This window comes from Ahaetulla prasina, chromosome 2 (genome assembly GCF_028640845.1).
Source record: "Ahaetulla prasina isolate Xishuangbanna chromosome 2, ASM2864084v1, whole genome shotgun sequence".
NCBI classification, from domain to species: domain Eukaryota; kingdom Metazoa; phylum Chordata; class Lepidosauria; order Squamata; family Colubridae; genus Ahaetulla; species Ahaetulla prasina.
In genome coordinates this window covers 188,098,984-188,125,734 of record NC_080540.1, presented here as the reverse complement: position 1 = coordinate 188,125,734, position 26,751 = coordinate 188,098,984, and the positions used below count along the sequence as shown (strand labels likewise).

The 26,751-nt window shown below is 42.5% G+C and overlaps 1 protein-coding gene across 8 annotated transcripts in view; it reads left to right on the top strand.

The window, feature by feature from the left end:
- CARM1 (coactivator associated arginine methyltransferase 1) overlaps window positions 1-26,751 on the top strand; it is a 146,992-nt gene that overhangs the window by 29,037 nt on the left and 91,204 nt on the right. For 5 of the 8 annotated variants that reach the window (XM_058171171.1, XM_058171168.1, XM_058171174.1 and 2 more), the window contains 2 exons: window positions 12,111-12,236; window positions 16,257-16,363. In XM_058171171.1, the coding sequence (XP_058027154.1) occupies window positions 12,111-12,236; window positions 16,257-16,363 (233 nt within the window). The remainder of the gene's footprint in view (window positions 1-12,110; window positions 12,237-16,256; window positions 16,364-26,751) is intronic. The other 3 variants (XM_058171170.1, XM_058171176.1, XM_058171172.1) reach the window with 2 other exon arrangements.

Genomic DNA, 26,751 nt, shown 5'->3' with positions numbered 1-26,751 from the left:
AACCAACTCATTAAGCTAGGGATTTGAAAAATTTGATTATAAAAGCCCAGACCACCACAGTATTTTTGAAAAAGAATAAGAAATCTAAGAAGAAACCAGCATCAGTGGTGGGTTGCTACCAGTTCTGACCGGTTCTTAAGAACCGTTGGCAAAAATCTGGCCAAGTTTGCAGAACCGGTAACGATGCCCAGCTGGCCACGCCCCCGAACTGGTTCCCTTGGCCGAAGAGGTTGTTAAAAAAAAAGGTTTTAAAAGGCTCCTCTGGCGATCCCAGTTGAATTGCCTGATTACCAGAACCTTTAAAAAACATGTTTTCTACAAGCTCTTCAGCCTTTTAAGAGGTTCTGGGCTGCAATGAGACAACTTCAGCTGGGATCGTCAGAGGATCCCAGTTGAATTGCCTGATTACCAGAACCTTTAAAAAACATGTTTTCTACAAGCTCTTCAGCCTTTTAAGAGGTTCTGGGCTGCAATGAGACAACTTCAGCTGGGATCGTCAGAGGAGCTTTTTAAAATCTTTTTTTCCTCTGGCGATCCTAGCTGAGTGGCCTCATCATCACAGGCTTTTAAAATCATTTTTTAAATATACTTTAACTTTTTTTACATTAAAAACATAGGGGAAAAAAGGAAAAAGAAAAGGTTATATCATTTAACAGCTATTTGTGGTGTTTTTCTTATAACAATAATCCGTGCAATGATTACATATTGTTTATACTTAGTAACTAAATATCCTTGTCTATCTCCTTTCTATCCATTTATACCACCATTCCCATATATTATAAAATACCGATGTCTCTTTATCTTTTAAACTCAGCGTTTGTCCATTTCTGCGCAGTTCATGATCTTTTGTATAACCAGTTTCTCTGTAGGTATACATGGCTGTTTCCAACATTGAGCAAAGGCCATCCTATTTATTTATTTATTTATTTATTTATTTATTTATTTAATCACATTTTTATACCGCCCTATCTCCGAAGGGACTCAGGGCGGTTTACAGCCTATTAAAAACACAAAAACACAGATATAAATACAAAATAAAACACTAATTAAAAAACTTATTAAATAAGGCCAAATTTAAAATTATAATTAAAATACAAAAACCCCATTAAAAACAAAATTAAAATTAACATCCTAGCCCAGTCCTGCGCAAATAAATAGATGTGTCTTAAGCTCGCGGCGAAAGGTTCGAAGGTCGGGAAGTTGACGGAGTCCCGGGGGAAGTTCGTTCCAGAGCAGCAGCAGTTAATATGTGTAGTATTAAATATTTTATACTCTTCACATATTTTTTTTTAAAAATCCCCAATAAAAAGAGTTCCGGTTCTAGATCCAATTGTTCATTCGTGATTTCCTGTAGCCACTCTTTAATTTTTAACCAATATTTACGGGATTCGGGGCAGGACCACCACATATGGTAATATGTTCCCTCTTTATTTTTACATTTCCAACATATGGGGCTCATTTTGGGATACATTTTAGCTAATCTCGAAGGGGGTAGGTGCCACCTGTAGAACATTTTAGATGCATTTTCTTTGTATGCTGCTGATTTTGTTAATTTATAATTTCGGTTCCATATGTTCTCCCAGTCTGATAAATTTATATTATATCCCATATTTTGACCCCATGCAATCATACATTCTTTCATTACTACTTCTTCCAATTCTACTTCCAGCAAATATTTATAAATTTGGGTAATATTTTTTTTGTCTTGCCCTAGTAAACCCAAAATTTTTTCTAATTTTTGTAGTTTAAGATATATTCCATATTCTTTTATATCTTGTTTGTATCGATTTTGTAATTGAAGGTAAGCCCACCAGTCAACTCGTAGTCCTTGTTCTTGAAGGTTCTGTAACATTTTTAATTTTCCATGAATATCCAATAGATCTTTGTATTTTAGCATTTTATTCAAATCTAAATTATTTGGGTGAATCATCGCTTCCATTGTGGATAGCCAGATTGGAATTTTTATATAGTGTTTCTTTTTAACTTTAATCCAATTGTTTATTAGGGAATCTCTAATCAGATGTCTGTAGAAATACTGTTGTTTTGTGTGGCCTGTTTCCCACAAGAAGGGATGCCATCCTCTGTAGGTCGTGGCCTTCTTTGGCTAGTATTCTTTTATTCTTTTTTTTTTTTTGCCAAAATTTTTTATTTTTTACAAACATAGTAAAAAAAATCATTGTGAACAAATTATTGGTCAGGTACATTTTTGAACATTTTAAATTTCACCTAAATTATAATCTAATACAAGTATTTTCCTTCTTCTTCTTAAATTCAATTATTTATTTGCACAAAGTCTAATAGGTAAAAATAGATCAAATTCAGCCCATTCAGGAAGGTATTTAAATGAAGTCTAGTCCCCATATTTAATTCCCTATAACATCATTAATAAATTCTATTTATGTTTCAAAATTTCGCCAATCTCAGCTTTATATCTACATTACTAATCAGAGGTCAGACTATCTAAAATCTGTTTCTTAAAACTGCCCAGAGATCACATAGACAATTTCTTTCTTCTCTTATCATCTTTCTCTGCCTCTGAATCAAAAACATGTATTTAAAGTTTTCCATCTAATTCATTTTAATACCAAACAAAAAAATTAACATTTACAAAGGTATTCACTAGTTGTTTCCCCCAGTTATTCCCCCAATATGTTGACTATTTCCTTAGAAGTTTTATCAAATCATTTTATTACCTTACTTATTTGTAAAAACAAAAAGAGAAAAGGATAACTTTTTCCTCAATATAATAACACTCATTTTCCTCTTATCCCAACATATTCTAATATCTTTCCCTCCATTTCCCAAAACCTCAATTCTTGTTGTCATAATTGTCACTCATATTTAACATAGATATTAACATTTTCTAAATAAATTCCTTAACATAGCTCTAAAAGCAGCCATTAATTCCTTTCAAAAAAAATGTTGTGTGCCCACATCAACAGCGCTTTCTCCATGGGAATAGTCTGCTATTCCATTCTTGCATTCTTTCTTTGCCTCTGGGTTCTGCTTAAATAGAGAATTCTCCGTTAAATTTATAATCCAAAGACACACCATCTGAAAATCTCTTCTAAAACTGTTGTGTGGTCCCAGCAACACCAGTCCTTGTGGGAATAGTCACAGGAGAGCTATTCGACCCTTGCTATTTTCCTCTGCCTCTAGTTGTCTCCTTTAAATTCTTAACTCTAAAAGCAGCCATAAGTTCCTTTCAAAAAAAATGTGGTGTGTCCACATCAACAGCACCTTCTTCATGGGAATAGTTGCTATTCCATTCTTGCATTCTTTCTTTGCCTCTGGGTTCCACTTAAGTAGGGAATTCCGCTTGAATCTATAATCCAAAGGCACACCATTTGAAAGACTTTTCTAAAACTGTTGTGGGATCCCAGCAACACCAATCCTCATGGGAATAGTCACAAGAAAGCTATTTGACTCTAGCTATCTTCCTCTGCCTCTAGATTGCTCCTTTTTAAACAATTACGACTCACAGATAGTAAGTAGCCATTTTGGTGACAAAAATCCTTTGTTCTCTAATGCTTTGGTACTTGGTACGAAAATTTTCCAAATTTTCCTTTAATTGTATTATAAAGTTGAGACATAAGTATTTTAAATCCAAAACAACAATTTTCCCTTCATTTTTCTTTTATTTTCTTCTATTTTTAATTATCTTCTTTTAAATTACAATCTTAATTTAACATGATGTCCATTTTATAGTTCTCAACTTGTTTATCTTCCAAATTCTTATCTCCTGTTAGTATCTTTAATATTCCATAATTTTAGAATAGAGGGATTTAAGATATTCACATAAAAACAGTTCAATAGTTTCTTTTACTCTTTTTGCTTATTTCTTTGATTTCCAATATAATCCATTAAAACTTCTAGGAATCTCCAAACCAGTGTTTAGTTGAGAAAAAAATTATTTTCTTTTTCTTTGTTTAATTGGGGCTCTGCTTCCATTCCAAGCCCTGTCTTCGCTCTTTCACTTCCAGAATGTATATTCTCCAAATTGGTTCCTTTCACTTTCACTTGTTATTCAATTAGCTGTCAATCTAAAGATTCTCTCTAAGGCTTGTGCCTATTTTAAATTGTTACTTCTTCATGAGATCATCACTCACCCGACTTCAACAGTTTGTTTCTTAATGCTTCCTCCTCCTGCTTGCTCTTGTGGCCGCTGCGGCTCTGGTGCAGCTGCCATGATGGACTGTGGCACTGCATTCCTCTCTGCTGGGTCGAGGGAAAATATCCAGAGCTGCGAGGAGTTTGCTGCCTCCCCGTTCGCTCCGATGGTTCCCCCACTCTTTGCTGCTCCTTCGAGGCAGCTATGGTCCACTCCGAAGATTGGACGGACCCCCTAGTTGGGGGGATATCAGTGCAAACCCCGGAGGCATCGGGGTTTGCGACCATCTCACCTGCGATGCTGGCCGCGCCTCTAGTATTCTTTTATTCTTTAAATTGATCCAATCTTTTAACCAAAATAGTGTTGCTACATTATAATATAGTTCCCAATTTGGCAGTCCAAATCCTCCTCTGCTCTTCATATCTTGTAGAGATTTCATTTTTATTCTAGGTTTTTTCCCCTGCCAAATAAATTTCCCAATTGTTTTATTAAGGTCATTAAAAAGGTCTTTTCGAATTTGACTGGAATAGTCTGAAACAAATATAGGAATTTTGGTAATATAGACATCTTTACGGCTGCTGTTCTTCCTAATAGTGACAGCTGCATCTTCATCCACAATTCTAAATCTTTTTTTGTTTCTTGTAATAATTTGTTGTAATTATTCTCCTTTATCGCTTTGCAATGCGCTGTCAACCATATCTAAAGTCATTTTTAAGAACCCCTTACAGTAGTCCCCACCCATGCCCACTTACCTAATTACTGCTCCTTTTGGGTTCACAAAGCCATGGCTTCTGCAGTCAGTTGCATCAGCTAGCAACTGATTCTGCCTGCCTGCAATCCATCTCCTCGGTGAGCAACTCAATCTGCCTGCCTCAATTGGGTAAGTAAACTATTAAAAAATAGTTAATTGGGTTTTTTTTAAGGAGTTGGGTTTTTAGATAGCAATTAAAAGTTAAGGAACTTTTAAATTTAGCTGCTTTTATCTAAAACAGGGCTCTCCAACCTTAGTAACTTTAAGGCTTGTGGACTTCAACTCCCAGAGTTCCTCAACCAGCTTTCCTGGCTGAGGAACTCTGGGAGTTGAAGTCCACAAACTTTAAAGTTACTAAGGTTGGAGACCCCTGATCTAAAAAATATAAATAAAATAAAATAATAAAATAAAATATTTGTGCAGCTTTCTGAGATTCTGTGTGTTTTGTAGTGTTTCACTCTAACTACACAAACACACAAAATCTCACAAAGCAGTATGTGGCATTTTGTGTGTGTGTGTGTGAGAGAGAGAGAGGGAGTCGTATTGTGTGTGTGTAAAGTGTGAAAGTTGATTTTTGAGCTTTTTGTGGATGTGTGAGGTTCCTGCTTGTTGCAGGGGCCATTTTGGGTGAAGTGCAGCTGCTTTTACATTGTGTGTGCCAGTTGTGTTGTGTTGTATGTGTGTGTAAAGTGTGAAAGTTGGGTTTTGATGCCTCTTATTGTTTTGTATATTTTGTTTATTATTTATTATTTTATTATTGTTATTGGGCACGCCCACCCAGCCATTTGACCGCCAAGCCATGCCCAGTGTCACATGACCATCAAGCCATGCCCATTAAATAAGCCACGCCCACAGAACCGGTATTAAAAAAAATTAGAACCCACCCCTGACCAGCATGATTGCATAAAGAACTCCAGAAGATATTCCAGAAGGCCGATCCAACCACTAATCAGCTGCTTGTGCTAAATCAGGCTGTGCTGAAGCTGACCAGGCTGTTGCTGCAAGGAGGCAAATTGCTGGGAGGCAGAAGCAGATTTTTTTTTCTTGTTTTCCTCCCCAAAAGCTAGGTGCGTCATATAGTCCCAAAGCGTCTTATAGTCCAAAAAATATGGTAATTAGTGGGCCAGCGAAATGCTATGGACATAGTATTACTTGGAGTTCAGAAAGGCATTTGACAAAGTAGAACATAACTTACTTCTTGATAAAATAGTAAAATGTGGGATAGACATCATCACCACCTCATGGCTGACAAACCACACTCAATATGTAGTCCTTAATGGAGGGAAATGAGTAGCGGGGTACCCCAAGGTTCTGTTTTAGTACTGGTACTGTTCAATATCTTCATAAATGATGTAATTGAGCGAACAGGCGAGGAACTCATTGTCAGAACTGCTATATCACGTCTGCACTCTGCATTCACTCGATATCAGTCTGCCATGGACAACACCAAGCTGGAAGGAATCGCCAGCATCCCAGAAGATAGGCTCAAGATCCAGAAGGATCTCAACAGATTTGAACCCTATCTAACAAAATAAAATTTAGTGGTGAGAAAGTTAAGTTTTTATACCTAGGCAAGAAAAAACAAATGTACAGGTATAAAATAGATGGGACCTGGTTCAATAGCAGTAACTGTGAGAGGTATCTTGGAGTCCTAGTGGACAACCACTTAAATATGTGTCAGCAGTGTGCAGCAGCCACCAAAAAAAGTCAATGTAATCCTAGGCTGCATTAACAGAAGGATAGAATCAAGATCACATAAAGTGTTAGTGCCGCTTTATAATGCCTTGGTAAGACCATACTTAGAATATTGTATCCAGTTTTAGTCATAACAATATAAAAAAAATGAGACTGGAAAAGAGTGCAGAAAAGAGCAATAAAGATGATTAGGGGCTAGAAACTGACACTTGAAGGGTTGCAGGAATTGGTTATGTCTAGTCTGGTAAAAAGAAGGCCTAGGTATGACATGATGGCAGTGTTCCAATGTTTGAGGAGTTGCCACATAGAAGAGAGGGTCAATCTATTTTCCAAAGCACCAGAAGGCAGGACAAGAAACAATGGTTGGAAACTAATCGAGATAAGCAACTAGGAGAAATTTCCTGACACAACAATTAACCATTGGAATGGGTTGCTTTCAGGAGTTGTGGGTGCTCCATCACTGGAGGTTTTTAAGAAGAGATCTGGACAAATGTCAGAATAGTATAGGGTCTCCTGCCTGTATAGGGGGTTGGACAAGAAGATCTCCGAAGTCCCTTTCTGTTATACTGTTTAGTTACAGTATCCAAGTTGAATGCATGGTTCAAAACTGATGACTGTTTAATTAGTCCATTCTGAGAGATCTCTTATGTTTTTCAGAGAATTAAAAAGATAATCCTTATACTGTAACATTTGGAATCAGTTATCTGAAATTGATGGGATATCCGAGTCAAAAGGCAGGGTTACAATTGGCCAAAGACAGCACATTGGCATGCTGCAGTTCGGGGTTTCCAAAAACAACAGTGGAGTAAGTTCAGATTAGATCTGGGCTTGCTGCAAATTACACTAAGGAGGAACCCCGCGTTGTCAGAGTTTATTGACTTTCTGTAACAAGGGAAGAGTTACTGGATTCTCATGATCTGAATCCATGACCAACTAAATAAGGCAGAGAGGATGAAGAGTTTCCAGGAAACTCAGTTGTATTTTGAAAATGATTTTGTAAACTAGTATAATAGGATGTATCAAGATTCTAATTTATTGTGTAAAAACTGCTTTCCATTAAATGGTACAGTAGATAAAATCTTCAGTTGGGCTCTAAACTGAAGGTTTTACTTATCCCACAATACGTCGCAGATGTAGTCTTGTTTCCAAACCATTTATTCTCAGAAGATTCTGGACATGTCTCATAAAGTATTTCAAGGAGCATACACAAAGTTAATTTTCACATGGTTTAATGATACAAGTCAGTCCTTTAGAGGGCTTCCATATCTAGGTTGAAAAAAGTAAGTTGATTAGTAGGTGGCAGCAACTGGCATTAGAGTTATCTGTATTTTTGCATCCCTCCTCATAATAGATAATGGAAATTATGTCTTCAAGGAGTGCTAGAGCAGGCCACAGCATCTATTTAAGTTCATATCCTTTACTTTCTTCTTGCTACTTTTTTTCTGTGACACACTTTTGGTTCTTTTACAGAATCTCATCCGGTATATGGATTCACTGAAAATTCCTGTGTCAGTCGGTTTATTCCTGGCATAGTCGATAAAAATGTATTTGGCTTTGATTATGATTGTTAATAGAAAGAAGCACGCCAATATTATTAAACCCAAATATTGTGTCAGAGCTTTTTTTCCTGAATATGAGACTCCATAGTTGTCCTTGTGAAACCAAACTATAAGTACTGCTAAGGTAATGAAAAAGGCAGCAGGAGCCAAGAAGTAAGATGGAAGAAAAGACAACATATTTCTTTATTTAAGTGGCTATAAATACTCAATGATGCTGCCCTGCAGTTTCAGGCAAGCTTCAGACTGGAGTATCTTTTTCTTTACACCCTGTGTCTGGCATATTTTGCAGACTTAACCATTAAGAAATAAATGGTTTGGTCTTTTCTTGAATATTGGAAATGGAAATGTTTGAAAACCAGGCACAGGATATATAGTGGCCACACCGTGTTTCTCAGATTATGCTAAATCATTATGGAACAAACTGTAGTGACCTATCTCAGAGGTCACCAACTGGTGGTCTGGGGACTACTGGTGGTCCATGAGAAAATTTTGATGGTCTGCAGTGTGCAACTTGCAACTTTGCTGGAGATGCAACGTGCAAAAAGTAGCACAGCTGGCCGGAATGAGTAATGGTGCAAGGGTGGAGGGGGGTGCAGGCAGGCCAAAGCAACGGGTGTCAGCAACCAGCGGCTCTTTCATTCCCCTGCTGTGGCTTCCTGTTGGCCGAATCCACCACTGGCTGTCCCCACCCCTCGCCCTCCCAGTCACTCCTCGCCTGGCCTGAGAAGGGAAGGGCTGGGGGATGGAGATTCGCTCCATATTCCAGAGCGGGAGTGAAGCTTCATCTCTTACTGGGTCTCACAGGTGTTTCTTCCGGCCCTTGTTGGTGCTCTGCGCAGCTCAGTCTCTCGGGGAGACATGCAACTTCCTCTGAGCCCCGAGACACTAGCCTGGCATGACTGTTTCTCTCCCCTGCTGTTGTTGGCGCCTCCATGACCTGCCCGCTGCTCTTCCAGCATGTTCTGACCTAGACTTCATCAGAAATTAAACAGCACAAACTTAGTCCCAGCAAACCTTTTTGTCATGTCCCACTCCTCCGCTGACGGCCGGGTCAGGGAAATCCGAATCAGGCGAGGATTCGGAAATCCGAATCTGCAGCTCTGCCAAAGTCCTAGCAAAGTCCTCAGGGCAGGCAGGAGATCAGAAATTGACTTCAGCAAGATATGTTTAGACTTTGCCTGACTCAGAGAATGCCAGAAAGCAGATCCTTTATATAGGCCATGGGGTGTGGCTCCATGACTCAGCACTTATCCAGGCCTGCCCCTCCCTTCCTTCTGTTGCCTCCGCCTATCAAGTCTTCTGACGAGGGTCACTCCAGTCGGCAGCTGTTGGTAATAAACCTTCCTCAGGCTCACATGCTGTGGAGGAGGGGGAGGGGTCTAGTTGCTCCGTTTGCCTGGGCATGGAGCCAGAGCTGGGGGCTGGAGGTATTTCTTCTTCTTCAGCCTGTCTGGGCATGGAGCCAGGGCTGGGGCTGGAGTATTTCTTCTTCCGTGTTCGGAAGCAGATAAGAAGACCCCAGCTGAGGTGAGATTGGATGAGACACAACACTTTTCAATTCATATGGCTGTAAATTACTTTCATTTACAGTCTGCAAGGCTTGATAAACAGTCTTTCAGAGGAAGATTATCAACACCTACCTATCTCACGTGGAACACTGCCAAAGAGCTAATTTCCAGATGCAGAGCAAGGCCAAACTTGGCAGAGTCACAAACAAGTGTCAAATCTTTAATCAGCCAGATGAACTAATTGCTTCCTGCAAAAGCTCACATCCCATTCGCTTCTCTTTTATGTCTTATGGGAGGGGCCAATCATCTCCAAGCCTTACTCCCAAGTTGACTCTGTTTCCTTAATTGTTCCTGTATCCTGGCAGCTCTGTGCATATGCACACTGGGAACAGGCTCACACTCTTCTTCTGCCTTGCTGATGTCAGACTCTGGAGACTCCGGAGGCAGCAAAGAACAACCAGACGCCCCTGGCCCCCTCTCTGCTTCCGACTCAGAGCCCCCGTCTGAGCCTTCCCCAGACTCCAGGACTGGCCTAGGTTCCTCCCCAACCACCTCACTGTCTGAATCTACGGCCAGCTCTGCTGGCTGCTGTTGGGCCACAACACTGTGCAGTTAAATTTAGCGCGCTTCACAGTGTGAGAGATGGCATCCCCTTCTCCTCCTGCAGCCCATTGTAACGTGGAGCATCGGCTGCTGCCAGGTCGCACGAGTGTTTCAGGGCAGAGAGCAGGTCGTGTGTCCAGCACCAATAAAGGCCAAAGAAGCACCTGCGAGACCCAGAAAGCGCCGGAGAATCAGAATGAGAGAGGCAGACGGGGGGCGGGGGGAGAGAGAGATGAGAGAGAAAGGGAGAAAGAGATGAGACAGACAAAGAGAGGGGGAGAGAGATAAGAGAATGAAGGGGGAGAGAGATGAGAGAGAGAAGGGGAGAGGGAAAGAGATGGGAGAGAAAGTGGAGAGCAAAAGAGAAAGGGGATGAGAGAGAGAAAGGGGGGAGAGAGATGAGAGAGAAAGAAAGAGGGGAGAAAGAGAGAGGGAGGGAGAGAGAGAAAGAGGGGGGTGAGAGAGATGAGATAGAGGGAGAGAGTGCCTGAAGGACCCCATCCTGTCACTAGGAGTCCAAGTGCTTCAGCAAGCAGTGCGCTGAATTCATATTAGTAGTCCGCGGGATTTAAAATTATGAATTTAGTGGTCCCTGAGGTCCAAAAGGTTGGTGACCTCTGACCTAAGCTGTAGAACCATAGTATATTATTAATGACAGTTGATTTATAAAATTATGAAAATCATATTTTGGTTCAGTGTGATGTGTTGGATCCAGTTTGTGCAAACTCTTATTTTGAATACTGTATAATTGATCTGGTAGTACAGCAGTCCCCAATCTTTCTGGCTCCATGGACCAGTGGTGAGAGGGAGGGGATGGTTGCACACGCACCACCTTGCTCCCGCGCATGCACAAATGAAGTTTCCTGTGTTTGCCCGCAGCATGACCCAGTTTTCAACAGGCCACAGATTGATACCAGTCCGCAACCTAAGGGCTGGGGACCCCTGTGATAGTAGATTAAGATTAGAGGCTGAGAGAAAAAGACTGTTTTATGGTCCTGGCCATAGATTTTAGATGCAAAGAAAAAGGGGCCTGAGGAGAGGATATAAAGGTAAAAAAGGCAGTGTGATTTTCACAGATTTGTCCTGACCAAATAGATGTCTGAGAGGTCTGGGTCTCTTTGAGCTTGGTTGTTTTCTTGCAGACGTTTCATAACCCAAACCAGGTAATATCATCAGTGCTAGCCATGGTATTACCTAATTTAGATAATGAAACATCTGAAAGAAAACAACCAAGCTCAGAGAACACCAAGGACCCCTCATTTCAACAATGAGTTACAAATATTCTCCTTTATTAGAAAGATGTCTGCTCACTTTTCTGAACATTTCTAGAAACTGCCAATAGAAATTTCTTGTCAGATATAGGGAATAAGTAGCTAAAAATTTAGTAAATTCTCACTTCTACAGAAAAGCTAAAAGCAAGTAGTCTGTAGGGAGCCAAGTGGCATAGTGGTTAAAATGCAATATTGCAGGCTAACTCTGCCCACAGTCAGGAGTTAGATCCTGACTAGCTTGAGGTTGACTCGGCCTTCCATCCTTCTGAGGTTGGTAAAATGAGGACCCAGATTGTTGGGGGTAATATGCTGACATTTGTAAATCAGTCAGTGCTGTAAAGTACTATGAAGCAGTATATAAGTCTTAAGTGCTATTGCTAGTACTACTGGTTATGATCATATACTACCCCTATGAGCAGGCCTAATATGACCCCAAATATCAGTTGATGAAATTCAGAAGCACGTGAAAGAGATAATTTGCTTCTGTTTTATTTGGAAAGTAGGTTTGACAGTTTGGAAAGTAGGAATGATCCAGAATGGCTTTCTCCATCTTAAAAAAGCAAAATCTCTAAGGTTTGCTGAATCATTGTTTTTTTCTCTTTTCTTTCCTAGAAGATGATGTTTGTGTATTCAAGTGTTCTATATCAAAGGAGACAGAATGCAGCCGAGTGGGAAAACAGTCCTTTATTATCACATTGGGATGCAATAGTGTCCTTATACAATTTGCAACGCCAAGTGGTATGTACTAGCAATTTTGAGTTGTATTTGAAGTTTTGGGAAACAGTAATATTGCACTGGAAAATAATTCTATGCTCTGCCAACACATAGCATTTACAGGAAGGATAACATCTGTCCTGATAAATAATTCAGTCTGATAGTCTCTCCTATGACACTATCTGCTGTTTGTTCTCCTTAATAGAAATTTTGGACCATCAAGTGGCAAAGTTATGCAATGTTAAGTACAACTCTGTCTAGAGTTTAATTTTAAACCTTTGATACTTATGCTGTATTTAGTGGACAAGTTGGACAGTTGCTGCAACATTTGGAACATTTAGAAAAGTTAAGATATAAGAGAAAGGATATTTGTGAGAAAACCAAAAGACAAAATTGTGTTTATCATGCTAAAATTGTAACATTTTTATGGACAGTTATCTGTACTTAATTTAACTTAAACATGAATATAAGATTTTTGATGCATGTGGTGTAATACTATTCGCCTATATTTGTTACATAAAAATATACATTCTATTTTTGTATCCAAAAATTAACTAAACATACATGTAGCATTAGAGAAGAAATTGCAAGCAATTCTGCCATTTGTAAGCATGAACTACTATTGAAAACTTTAAATAATGAAAATGTGATTTTTAGAAAGATGCACAGTTTAAAGATGCTCCTTGATGCTCAATTGTCATTGGATTCACAGTTGATTATTGTGGCCTGGACAACATTGGCCTAGATATGGCTAGGGTGCCAGCTGTGATCCTTGCAGCAGTGATTTAGACATAGTTATCTATACTTTAGTTACATCCTTAGTTACATCCTTGTGCTTAACTACTATAACATGCTGTATGGTAGGTCCCTTGAAAAGCATCTAAGAATTGCAGTTGGGCCAAAATATATTCCTTAAACAGTAGAAATTATAGGAATGGTATGATTCCTTTTGGAAAAATCTCTCCTCCTTGCTGATTGCTTCCTGGGCACGGATGATGTGGTGATGTTGACCTTTAAAGCCCCACACAGCTTAGGGTTTGAGTCTCTTCAGGGATCGCATGTTTGCCTGTTCATGGAAATTAGCAAGAGAAGACTTTTTGAAAAAGATGCCCTGCTGATAGTGGCTTGTTTGTTTCATCTCTTGTCTCTGACTATGGATGCTCTCCCTGGAGAGGAACATTTTGTGAAATGGAGAGCATATCACTTCCACATTAACTGATTTTTGATCTGTTGATTTATTTTATTTATTTATTTATTTATCAAATTTATATACCGCCCTATCTCCCTAGGGACTCAGGGCGGTTCACAGGCAAATAAAAATACATATAAATACAGGATAAAATAACAATTAAAAAACTTATTCTACATAGCCCAATTATTTTAAAAAACCATATCCATAATAAACCCATTAAAACCAATATAAAACCAATATAAAATTTAAAATCTACTCCAGTCCTGCACAAGTAAATAGATGTGTTTTAAGCTCGCGGCGGAAGGTTCGGAGGTCCGGAAGTTGACGAAGTCCTGGGGGGAGTTCGTTCCAGAGGGTGGGAGCCCCCACAGAGAAGGCCCTTCCCCTGGGTGTCGCCAGACGGCACTGCCTAGCTGACGGCACCCTGAGGAGTCCCTCTCTGTGAGAGCGCACGGGTCGGTGAGAGGTATTCGGTCGCAGCAGGCGGTCCCGTAAGTAACCCGGCCCTATGCCATGGAGCGCTTTAAAGGTGGTTACCAAAACCTTGAAGCGCACCCAGAAGGCCACAGGCAGCCAGTGCAGTCTGCGCAGGAGAGGTGTCACATGGGAGCCACGAGGGGCTCCCTCTATCACCCGCGCAGCCGCATTCTGAACTAACTGAAGCCTCCGGATGCCCCTCAAGGGGAGCCCCATGTAGAGAGCATTGCAGTAATCCAGACAAGACGTCACGAGGGCGTGAGTGACCGTGCATAGGGCATCCCGGTCTAGAAAGGGGCGCAACTGGCGAACCAGGCGAACCTGGTAAAAAGCTCTCCTGGAGACGGCCGTCAAATGATCTTCAAAAGACAGCCGTTCATCCAGGAGGACGCCCAAGTTGCGCACCCTCTCCATCGGGGCCAATGACTCACCCCCAACACAGCCGTGGACTCAGCTGACTGTACCGGGATGCCGGCATCCACAGCCACTCTGTCTTGGAGGGATTGAGCTTGAGCCTGTTTCTCCCCATCCAGACCCGTACGGCTTCCAAACACCGGGACAGCACTTCGATAGCTTCATTGAGGTGGCCCGGCGTGGAAAAGTACAGCTGGGTGTCATCAGCGTACAGCTGGTACCTCACACCGAAGCCACTGATGATCTCACCCAACGGCTTCATATAGATGTTGAACAGAAGGGGCGAGAGAATCGACCCCTGAGGCACCCCACAAGTGAGGCTCCTCGGGGCCGACCTCTGCCCCCCTGTCAACACCGTCTGCGACCGATCGGAGAGATAGGAGGAGAACCACCGATAAACGGTGCCTCCCACTCCCAATCCCTCCAACCGGCGCAGCAGGATACCATGGTCGATGGTATCAAAAGCCGTTGAGAGGTCTAATAGGACCAGGGCAGAGGAACAACCCCTATCCCTGGCCCTCCAGAGATCATCCACCAACGCGACCAAAGCCGTCTCAGTGCTGTAACCGGGCCGGAAACCGGACTGGAACGGGTCTAGATAGACAGTTTCATCCAGGTGAAGGGGAAACTGATGTGCCACCATACTCTCTACAACCTTCGCCGCAAAGCGAAGGTTGGAGACCGGACGGTAATTACCTAAAACAGCCGGGTCCAGGGAAGGCTTCTTGAGGAGGGGCCTCACCACCGCCTCTTTCAAGGCGGCCGGAAAGACTCCCTCCAACAATGAAGCGCTCGTAATCGCCTGGAGCCAGCCTCGTGTCACCTCCTGAGTGGCCAGTACCAACCAGGAGGGGCACGGGTCCAGTAAACACGTGGTGGCATTCAATCTACCCAACAACCTGTCCATGTCCTCGGGAGCCACAGGGTCAAACTCATCCCAAACAATGTCAACAAGACCGCCCTCAGACGCCCCATCTGAATTGCCGCAATTTTGATCCAGACCGTCCCGAAGCTGAACGATTTTATCGTATAGATAACCGTTAAACTCCTCAGCACGTCCCTGCAACGGGTCATCCCGCTCTCCCTGGTGAAGGAGGGAGCGGGTCACCCGAAACAGGGCGGCTAGGCGGTTATCTGCCGATGCAATGAGGGAGGAGGCGTAGCAACGCCTCGCTTCCCTCAGTGCCACTAGGTAGGTCCTACTATAGGATCTAACTAGTGTCCGATCAGCCTCCGAACGGCTGGATCTCCAAACACTCTCTAGGCGTCTGAATGCTACATTTGAATGCTACATTTAAATTTAGCATTTTTATTTGAAATGTTCTAAGTGCCTTGAGTAAGCAAAGAAAAAAAAAGTAAGGCATAATTCCAGTAAATAAATGAAGTGATTTAGTCTTAGAAATAAGTATAGGTAGTCCTCAACATACAACCACAATTGAGCCCAAAATTTCTGTGGTTAAGTGTGACATTTAAGTGAATTTTTCCATATTTTTATGACTTTTTTTGCCACAGTTGTTAAGTGAATCACTGTAGTTGATAACTTAGTAACCTAGTTATTAAGTGAATCTGACTTCTCCACTGACTTCATCAGAAGGTTGCAAAAGGTGATCACATGACCCTGGGAGACAGCAAAGGACCAATTGCTAGGCATCCTGAATTCTGATCACATGGTCATAGGGATGCTGCAAAAGTCATAACTATGAAAAACAGTCATGTCACATTTTTCAGTGCCATTATAACTTTGAATGGTCAGTAAACAAACTGTTGTAAGTCGAGGAATATCTGTATCACATAACCTGATTAAATGCACCTAGAGAAAAATCCTAGGCAAACGTTCCCATAATAATTAGGTACCATCAGGTATTGGATTACATCTCTAACCAAGTTGTTTGTACCCTTTTTGGATGTAATTGGAACAATGTCATTTGAAGTCTGAAAAGCATTTTTGGCTTTATCTTTAGACTTCTGCTCGTTTTATAATATTTTGAAAAATTGCCGAGGGCACAACATGGAGCAGTCAGTGTTCAGTGAGCGCACAGAGGAATCATCTGCTGTGCAGTACTTCCAGGTAGGTGACTTCAATAGTTGTTTTTTTCTGGTGGAGGGGAGGGAGGAATTGTGACAACTCTTTGGGTCCACTGCTGAGGATCAGTTGCTTGCATGTTCTTGAAAACGAAACTGTAGCGGGCTAGCTAATGAAGAAATTGACAAGGACTTTTTCTGCCAGAACACCGTGTAGATTCTTGATGTGCTTAAAATGCAGGAAAATTACCAATACACAGAAACTAAAGTTTAGTTTCTGAACAGAAACTAAAGATTCTTAAGTGCCAGGGTCTCAGACCTGGGCTCACGATTACCAGGTCTTGGGTATATAGAATAGGATAGAATAGAAATAGAATAGAATAGAATGAGCTGGAAGGGACCTTGGAGGTCCAGCCCCCTGCTCAAACAGGAGAACCTATACCAGTGTTGGTGAACCTTCTCAGCATTGAGTGCCAAAACAGGAGCGTGTGCACACGTGTGCTGGAAACTGGAAAAGCAGATGATCTTCTGGTTTCTGGCACGCGCATGCGCAGTGGCTACCTGCTCTTCCAGTTTCTGGAGCGCATGTGTGCATGAAGACCAGCTATCCGATGAGCGTGCCCCAGCTCCGCTTGGCCTTTTGGGGGTCCTTGCACCTCCCTGCATGATCCCCTGGTTCCTGTCAATATGGGGGGACATCCCCATCGATGGTGCGGTTCAGTTCCGCAGCCCTGGACATGGAGAGAAAGTGGGGCAGGGAATTCCCCCTGCCTCTGCTGGAAAGCCAGAGCTCCTTCCCAGCCTCGGGGCAGGGAAGGGACATTGGCGTTCCCAGGACTCAGCTTGGAGGGCCAGCAGGCAGGAGAGCTTCGCCCAAACTCTAGCCAGGGTGAAGTGCCCCCCCCCACTTGGCACTGAGAATGAGCCATCCTTTGGCGGTGCCTTCCCACTTGGCCGGGTGCCCCACTTACCCCTCGGCAGTGTCTCCATGCATGAAGAGCTGGTGTTCTCCTCTGGCTCTCCTGGGGCAGCTCACCTCACTGATGGCAGCTCCTTTTCCTCCTGGCTGCTCCAGCATCCTGGCCGGAAATGGCAGTGTGAGAACCACCGCTGCCCCCTCGCCCCTCGCGGTGGCAGGAGCAGCAGGCGGGGCGGCTGGCTGCCCAGCCAGCAAATCCTGCCTTGTGCGCCCAAGCTGACCAGGTACTCAGGACCATGGATGCACGTCAGTGCCATGTGCTGGAGAGCTGGGGCCGCGCAAGAAGCCCACTTGAGCGGGGAGGGAAGCAAGCTTCGGCCCACCCACCCACCCATCCTGGCTGGCAGTTCTGCTCTTCTTGCTTTTCTGGGTCCTGGTATGCAAGACACCTAGTTTTCATGCACACAGGAGCACCAGAAACTGAAAGAGCAGCTGCCTGGTGCACATGTGTATGCTGGAAAGATGATCTTCCTGGCCAGCTGGTCTTCGTGCATGTATGCATGCCAGAAACTGGAAGACCAGGTGGCTGGCGCGCATGCCAGAAATCGGAAGATCATCTTCCCGGCTCATGCATGCCCACTGGGTGGCTGCTTATTTGATTTCTGGCGCCCCCACGTGTGTGAAGACCAGCTGGCCCATGTGCCGGAACCTGGAAGAGCAATGGGCGATGGCTCGTGTGCCCGGAGAGATGGCTCTATGTGCCACTTCTGATATATGTGCCATAGGTTCGCCATCACAGACCTATACCATTTCAGATAAGTGACTGTCTAGTTTCTTCTTAAAAATATCCAGTAATGGAACGCCCACTATTTCTGAAGGCAAACTGTTCTACTGGTTAATTGTCCTCACCGTTAGGAAGTTTCTCTTTAATTCCAGGTTGCTTCTCTCTTTGATTAGTTTCCAACCATTGTTTCTTGTCCTGCCCTCCGGTGCTTTGAAAAATAAATTGACGCCCTCTTCTTTGTGGCAGCCCCTCAAAAACTGGAATACTGCTACCATGTCACCCCAACTATTCTTTTCTTTAGAGTAGCCAAACCAAAATCCTGCAGCCCTTCTTCATATGTTTTAGTCTCCAGGCCTTTGATCATTTTAGTTGCTCTCCTCTGAACTTTTTCCAAAGTCTCAACATCTTTTTTGTAGTATGATGACCAAAATTGGTTGCAGTATTCCAGGTGTGATCTTACTAGGGTTTTATACGTGATCTTGATTTTATGCCTTTTGTTTATACAACCCAGGATTGTATTAACTTTTTTGGCTGCTGCTGCACATTGCTGTCTCATATTCAAGTGATCATCCACTAGGATTCCAAGATCCGTCTCACAGTTACTCACCTAATCTGTACTTATACCTTAGATTTTTCCTGCCTAAATGTAAAACCTTGCTTTTCTCCACATTAAAATTCATTTTGTTAGCTAGGGCCCATTGTTCAATTATATCGACATCTTTTTGGATCCTGAGCTTGCCTTCTGGAAGGCTATTCCTTCCAGTTTAGGTGTCATCTACAAATTTGATGAGTTCCCCTTCTATTCCCTTATCTAAGTCATTTATGAAGATATTGAAGAGTACTGGGCGTAAGACGGAGCATTGTGTTACCATATTTCCCCGAAAATAAGACATTTTCTTTTGACCCCCCCCCCAAATAAGGGTTGGCCTTATTTTCGGGGATATTATTTTTGAGGTGCAGGAGGCAGCAAGACCATCAGCTCCACCCTCTCCATCCCACCACCTGCTTGCCTGTGGCCTGTGGCCACAATGACCCAAGTTCTCCGCTGCCCTGCTGCTGGATGGCTGCTGAACAGCTGACTGTGCTGTTCTGGCCTCACGGGGGCTCTTTACCCTCCTGGCAGACTGCTTTTGGCCACCCTACTGGGCTGCTCCTGCCTGGTGCAGGGCGAGTTGTCCCAGATCTATGACCTCCGGAGTGCCCCTCTGCTTCTGATGGAGCTCTGCTACCCGTGCCGCCTCGTGCCGCCAGCATGAGAGCTAGTGCCCACCAGGGCCTGAAGACTGTCAGGCTCAGCTCATAACCTGGAGATTGCAGCATCGAGTAGACCTGCAGGAAGGCGCTCAGAAGCCTGAAAGCAGCAGCCAGTGAAGTGGCTTGGCGCCAGCGGTGGCCACTGGCAAAGGGCCCTGGCAGGCCAGCAGTGGAGGGGGAAGGCACTCCAGAGGTCGTAGATCTTGGCCAACTCATCCCACGCCAGGCAGGAGCAGCCCAGCAGGGTGGCTGAGAGCAGCGCTGCCAGGAGGGTAAAGAGCTCCTGGAAACCTCTATTGGTGTGTTGGTGTGTGTGAGAGAGACAGAGAGAGCACACCGGCGTCAGCCCTGGTATATGGTAACTCTCCAAGATTGGATCATACCTCTCTCTCCCCCCCACCTCACATACACTCACTCACTCACTCACACACACACACACACACACAAACACGCAGGTCCCTCATACAACCCCACCCACTCCAAGGCAGCCATATCTCTTTACTAACCTGCTTTCCAGCTCCGTTCTCCACTGCACGTGCAGGACAAGAAAAGTAGTCTGTGCGACTATGGTAAAAAAAAAAACACCAAAAATTCAGACCTTCCAACTTTTTGTGAAAAAAAAAAAAGGATCTTGCGAAGTTGGAGTTCCACAGACTACTTTTCATGCCCTGCACGTGGCAGTGGAAAATGGAGCAGAAAAGCAGGTTAGTGGAGGCATGTGGCTTCCTTGGGAGGGGTGAGGAGGGTTACGGATCTCTCTATCTCATACACACATACACACTGTCCTTTTCCTTCAGAACAGAGTGAGAGGCAGGAAAATCCCCCTTCATTTTCAAGCTATTTGCAAAAACGCCCCATTCCAAGCCTTCGGCATATTCCAGGATTGCAACATTGAAGGCTTGGAATGGAGTGTTTTTGCAAACTGCTTGAAAATGGGGAGGGGGGATTTTCCTGCCTCTCACTCTGTTCTGAAGCTCAGCACAGATTGAGAATAGGATGAGGAAAAATCCCCCCTCCCCATTTTCAAGCCATTCTCAAAACACCCCATTCCAAGCCTTCAATGTTGCAATCCTGGAATATGCTGAAGGCTCGGAATGGGGTGTTTTTGCAAACGGCTTGAAAAAGGGGAGGGGGGATTTTCCCGTCCCTCACCCTGTTCTGAAGCTCAGCACAGACTCACCCTCTCTGGCCAACCCACAAGACGCTCATCCCTGGGGATAAATCAGACACTTCACTGGAGAAACTGCCCCACGCCAGCCCAGGCTTCCTAAATCTCTTGTTCCCCAGATCATCCCCCCTGCAAAGAAAGCCCAACCTGACACAAACGCTGCCTCCAGCCACCTCTTCGTCCTGGTGAAACTCCTCTTTGAAAGGATGATCTACAAGTATGTGTGTGTGTGGGGGAGATTTCCTGCACATCAGCAGCGGCGTCTCCTCACAGAGCTGCTTCTGATGTCCCAGGTGTATGGATTTCCATCCCTTCCTTTCCTGTTCTGTGGACAGAATTGCCTGCTGTGACTGTCACAGTTAAAGGGGCCGGGATAGCTCAGGCAATAGAGAAGCCTGTTATTAGAACACAGAGCCTGCAATTACTGCAGGTTCGAGCCCGGCCCAAGGTTGACTCAGCCTTCCACCTTTTATAAGGTAGGTAAAATGAGGACCCAGATTGTTGGGGGGGCAATGTTGACTTTGTAAAAAAAATATACAAATAGAATGAGACTATTGCCTTATACATTGTAAGCCGCCCTGAGTCTTTGGAGAAGGGCGGGGTATAAATGTAAACAAAAAAAAAAAAAAAAAAAAGAGGGCGCGAGGCAAGTGGAGTGCGTTGCTTGGCCTCTGGCTTCTTTTGCAGCCACAATTGGCTGCAAAAGTGGACGTGCTTGCTGGAGGCAGCAGCCCTAGTAGCACCCACGAATCAGCTGTTTCGTGAATGGCAGCCGGAGCGGCTCAGCTGATCCAATTAAAGGTCCAAGAGGCCCTGAGGTGACTGAGGAAGGGAAGGGCTGTCTCCTGTGCTGGCCATGCCCATCCCTTCACTAGGGGTTATTTTTGGGGAAGGGCGTATATTTACGCCCACCCCAAAAATCAGGCTTGGCCTTATTTTTTGGACATGTCGTATTTTCGGGGAAACATGGTACCCCACTGCTTACTTCTCTCCATGTCAATGTAAAACCATTAAGAACTACTGGTTGAGTATGGCTTGTCAGCCAGTTACAAATCCATCTGGTGGTGATGCTGTCTATCCCACATTTTTCTAGCTTACCAAGAATTAGGTTGTGCTCTACTTTGTCAAATGCCTTGCTGAAATCTAAGTATACTATGTCCACAGCGCGCGAGGGGGGTTATCAGCTGGCGTGCGATTGTTGGAGCCTCTTTTTTTTACTTTTTTAAAAGCATTTTTATACTACTTATTCAGGTGAATAGGTAGTAAAAAATGCTTTTAAAGGGTAAAAAAGCTCCAATGATCTCACGCCTCAGCTGTGATCGTCCAAGCTTTTTTACCTTTTAAAAGCATTTTTACTACCTATTCGCCCAAATAGGTAGTAAAAATGCTTTTAAAAGGTTAAAAAAAGGTTCTGACGATCGCAGCTGAGGCACGCGATCGTCGGAGCCTCTTTTTTTTTTTTTTTACTTTTTTGAAGCATTTTTTACTACCAATTCTGGAGAACCAGTAGTAAAAAAATGCCTAAAAAGTAAAAAAAAAAAAAAAAAAAAAGTTCCGACGATCGCGCGTCACTCAGCTGATCGTCGGCACTTTTTTTAAAAAAAATTATTACTACTGGTTCGGTGAACCAGTAGCCTTTTTTACTACCAGACGAACCAGACCGAACTGGTAGCATTTCACCCCTGGATAGGGCCCATTGTTCAAGTCTGTCAAGATCTTTTTGGATCCTGAGCTTGTCTTCTGGGGTGTTGACTGTTCTTGCCAGTTTAATGTAATCTGTAAATTTGATGAGTTCATCATATTCTCTCATCTAAGTCATTTATGAAGATATCGAAAAGTACTGGAGCTAAGACAGAACCTTGTGGTACCCCACTGCTTACTTACTTCCCTGTAGATGTAGTACCATTAAAAGTACTAGATACAAATCCATCTGGTGGTGATATTGTCTATTCCACATTTTTCTAGCTTACCAAGAAGTAGGTTGTGGTCTACTTTGTCAAATGTCTTGCTGAAGTGTAAATATATTATATCCACAGCATTTCACTTGTCTCCTAATTTAGTTACTTTGTCAAAGAATGAAATAAGATAGATTTGGCATGATCTGTTTTTAACAAACCCGTGCTTGCTTTTTTTCAATTATTTTTTCCAGTGTCTTCCCACGTATTGATGTTAGGCTGATTGGTCTGTAGTTTCCTGGGTCTGTTCCCCCCCCCCTTTTTTTTAGGTGGGAACCACATCAACCTTTTTCCAATCCTCAGGTACTTTCCCAGTGCTCCAGGACTTTTGAAAGATTTGAAAAATAAAAATCCATCTGGTGATGATGCTGTCTATCCCACATTTTTCTAGTTTACGAAGAAGATTGTGGTCTTCTTTGTCAATTGCCTTGCTGAAGTCTACTTACTATGTCCACAGCATTTCACTGGTCTAATAATTAAGTTACTTTGTCAAAGAATGAAATAAGATTGGTTTGGCATGATCTGTTTTTAACAAGTCCGTGCTTTCAGATCTGTTTTTTTATCTTTTCCAGTATCTTCCGAGGTATTGATGTTAGACTGATAGTCTGTAGTTTCCTAGGTCAATTTTTTTCCTTTTCTTGAAGATGGGAACCACATCAGCCCTTTTCCAATCCTCAGGTATTTCTCCGGTGCTCCGGGATTATTGAAAGATATGTTATATTGGTTCTGAGATACATCTGCCAGCTCCTTCAGAACTCTGGGAAGAGGCGGAGCTGACATCGTGGCAATACAGTGTACTTTTCATTGGGCTCTGTGGAAGTTTGCCAAATTCCTACTGCCAGAGGATTTTGAGGAACCTAAGAAATCCTGGAAGGATGGTGAAGAAAAGAGGACACTCCGTAGATTACAAGGAGATTGCAAACTCCTTGTTTGATCTGGAGGAAAGTTCTCAAACCAGCAGGAAGAAAAAGACGGCCATTGCGTGCCTGATCGTGGCTGTGACAGCCTGACTGGAGAAGAATGAGTGAAGATTGAGGCAGAACAGTGGTGCAACTGGGTGAGAATTTTCCAACTTTTGTTGAGGAATTTTCCCCTTTTAAAACTGGCTTGAGTGACAGTGGGACTGTAAAAGAATGGGGTGGATTTTTCTACCTTCCACCTCCTCAGAATAGCAGTGAATAAGCACAAAGCTGAAATAGGTCCGAATAAGATTTTTGAACTATTTGCACTATGTGAGAGAAATAAGTGTTAAAAGAGGAAATCCGGACTGGTTATTCAAAGGATAGTATTAAGTAGATTAATTGGATTTCATTGAATTAAAACTTTTTTTCTGGAATATAAAACTCGGGCTCAGGAACCCCCAAAGGAAAAAGATTTGGTGTATGTTAAAGGAAATTAAAGGAGGGGAGTAGAAGAGAAATAGAGCAACAGTGACACCTGCTGGCCAGAAAAAATTGTTATAGAAAGAAACTGAAGAAAAGAAAGTGAGATAACAATTGACCTTGGGTGGCTTATTGAAAGAACATTGTTACAAGACACAGATAAACTGTCAGTGTTCCAGAAGAACCTAGTTCCAATTTAAAACTTTGAGATAGACATTTTCTCAAAGTTCCCATTGTGGCACATCTGGGAAAACTGGCACATCTGGGAAAACCTGAATCTGAGAGTTCCGGGTTTTCCTTCAGTATATCAAAACCCAAAATCCAGCCCCTGCACCCATCAGTCAATCACATGGTCCAATCACCATCTGTCCCATCTCAAGACTCTACTTCAACCACTCCTTCTCCAGATGCAGTACTGCCATGACCTTGACCGAAAAGAAGAATACTATTTTGTCTAACTACATTCCATCTGCTAAATCCCCCCTCCTAATTTTCCCAGCACAAGAAGGTGGCAGCATGGAAGCGTCCAGTGTTAATATGGCCTCCAAAGCTGACACTGTCTGCACCTGGGAACTGTTTACAGAGAGAACTGCAGAGAAAGAGAGTGGAAACTGTAAATTTTAAACAATGTAGCTTTCTGACTGCATAAGGATTTTATAAACTGAACAACTAAAACTTTTAGATAATAGAAGTTGTTTATAAAGCAAGTGAAGATTTTGATCTTTTAGCTCTCCTGTTTGGTGATTTATTATCGGTTTGATACAATCTTCTTGAAGAGAACTTTGGACTATGGATATCTTGGCTTTGTGAAATACAACAGCTAAAAAAGTGAAGTGCCTAGAGGTCTGAAAACAACAACTGGGAATTAGAAAGGAAATTGTTGGGCTGCTTCAGGTGTACTCTTTAAGTTTGGTACTGTGGAGTATTGCATTTTGGATTTGTTATTGATTGATTATTGATTGGTTGTCTCTGTTAAATAATTATTACTTAAAATATTTTATTACCTAAAACTATCAAAATGACAAGCAATACAAATCTAAGCAAAACAGGAAGAAAAGATACATCATCTGCACCAACAGCAGCAGCAGCAACTGTTGGTTGCTCAACCAACCAACCAGCAGCTGCTGGACTCAAGCCCAGTGAGTCAACAATCAATAGACACCTTGTTGCAAAACAAAAGATTAAATACTTTTCAGTCAGAAATGAAAACCATGCAAGAAGCCATGGCTAAGAATCATGATGATTTGGCAGATAGGATGCAAAAGATGGAACGAAAGATGGAGGATAAAATAGATAACATCCAGCAAATAATCACTAAAAATGAACAATGGATTCAAAAAGGGAAGACAAGATGGAGCAAACAGATAAGAAAGTAGAAGAAATGGATTACAGACTGACTAAGGTAGATAATAAGCTTGAGTGATCCATAATTAATCTGGAGATGGATAAAGTGGAATTCTTCCTGAGATTTCAGACTATTGAGAAGGAAAAGGGAAGATCTTGCTGAAAACATGGAAGAATTGTTGGGAAATGCGTTGGAAAAGAATAAACAGGAAGTCCTCTCTGGAATTGATGAAATATTTAGAATATATACAAGCTATGCGAGAAGGAACAAACTTTCCAGAGAGGTACATGTGAGATTTTCAAAAAAGGCAATAAGAGCAGAAATACATCAAAGAGGAAAAGATGCACCATTGAATTACAAAGTGAGAATGGTGGATCTTACAAAATGTAAGATCCGCAATTTTTTTTGTTGGGAATTATTACGGATTGTACAGTAATTGAGACTAAATTGATTTTAAATCTAATAACAGCAGCAAGATTACTAATAGGACAATACTGGAAGAAAAAAGAAGTACCTACAATAGAAGAATGGATATTGAAGGTTGCCAATTTGGCCGAGATGGCGAAGATATCAGCCTTTTTGAAAGACAATACGCAAGAAAGATACTTAAAGGAATGGAAAAAATGGATTGACTATATTCAACGTAGATATCAGACTAAGAGTTATCAGACTGTTTTTGAATGATTATGATGTATTATGTTTGATTGTTTTCGGGGGAAGTTAGGAATTGATGATTGTAGGGGTATAATTAAGTTGGGATGAAATTTTTTTAGCATATGTTTATTTTATTTTTAACTATACCTTGTGTTCGTTCCGGGAAGTCGGGGGGGGGGAGAGGGGGGGAAGGCGGGAAAATTTTGTAAAACTTTTTGAATAAAAAAAAAAAAGAATTACAAAGTGAGAGAAATAGCAGTCTTGAAACAAATACCCAGAAGAGCAAGAGATACAAGGAAACAGTACCAATTTCTGATCGTGGCTCCCGTATGACACCTATCCTGCGCAGACTGCACTGGCTACCTGTGGCCTTCCGGGTGCGCTTCAAGGTTTTGGTAACCACCTTTAAAGCGCTCCATGGCATAGGGCCGGGTTACTTACGGGACCGTCTACTGCTACCGAATACCTCTCACCGGCCCGTGCGCTCTCACAGAGAGGGACTCCTCAGGGTGCCGTCAGCTAGGCAGTGTCGTCTGGCGACACCCAGGGGAAGGGCCTTCTCTATGGGGGCTCCCACCCTCTGGAACAAACTCCCTCCAGGACTCCGTCAACTTCCGGACCTCCGAACCTTCCGTCGCAAGCTTAAAACACACCTATTCATCTGCGCAGGACTGGACTAGTTTTTAAATTTTATAGGGGTTTTAATTGGTTTTAATATTTATACTATTTTTAATAATTTGGCTTTTTGAATAAGTTTTTTAATGGTTTTCTTAATTTGTATATATATGTTTTTATTTGCCTGTGAACCGCCCTGAGTCCTTCGGGAGATAGGGTGGTATACAAATACGAATAATAAATAAATAAATAAATGAGACAACTAATAAAACATTATGTAAACTTTATATGGCTAATACCTGAAGGAATATTGGTGACCTGGATGAAAAAAAGATACAGACTAGATACAATAGATAAA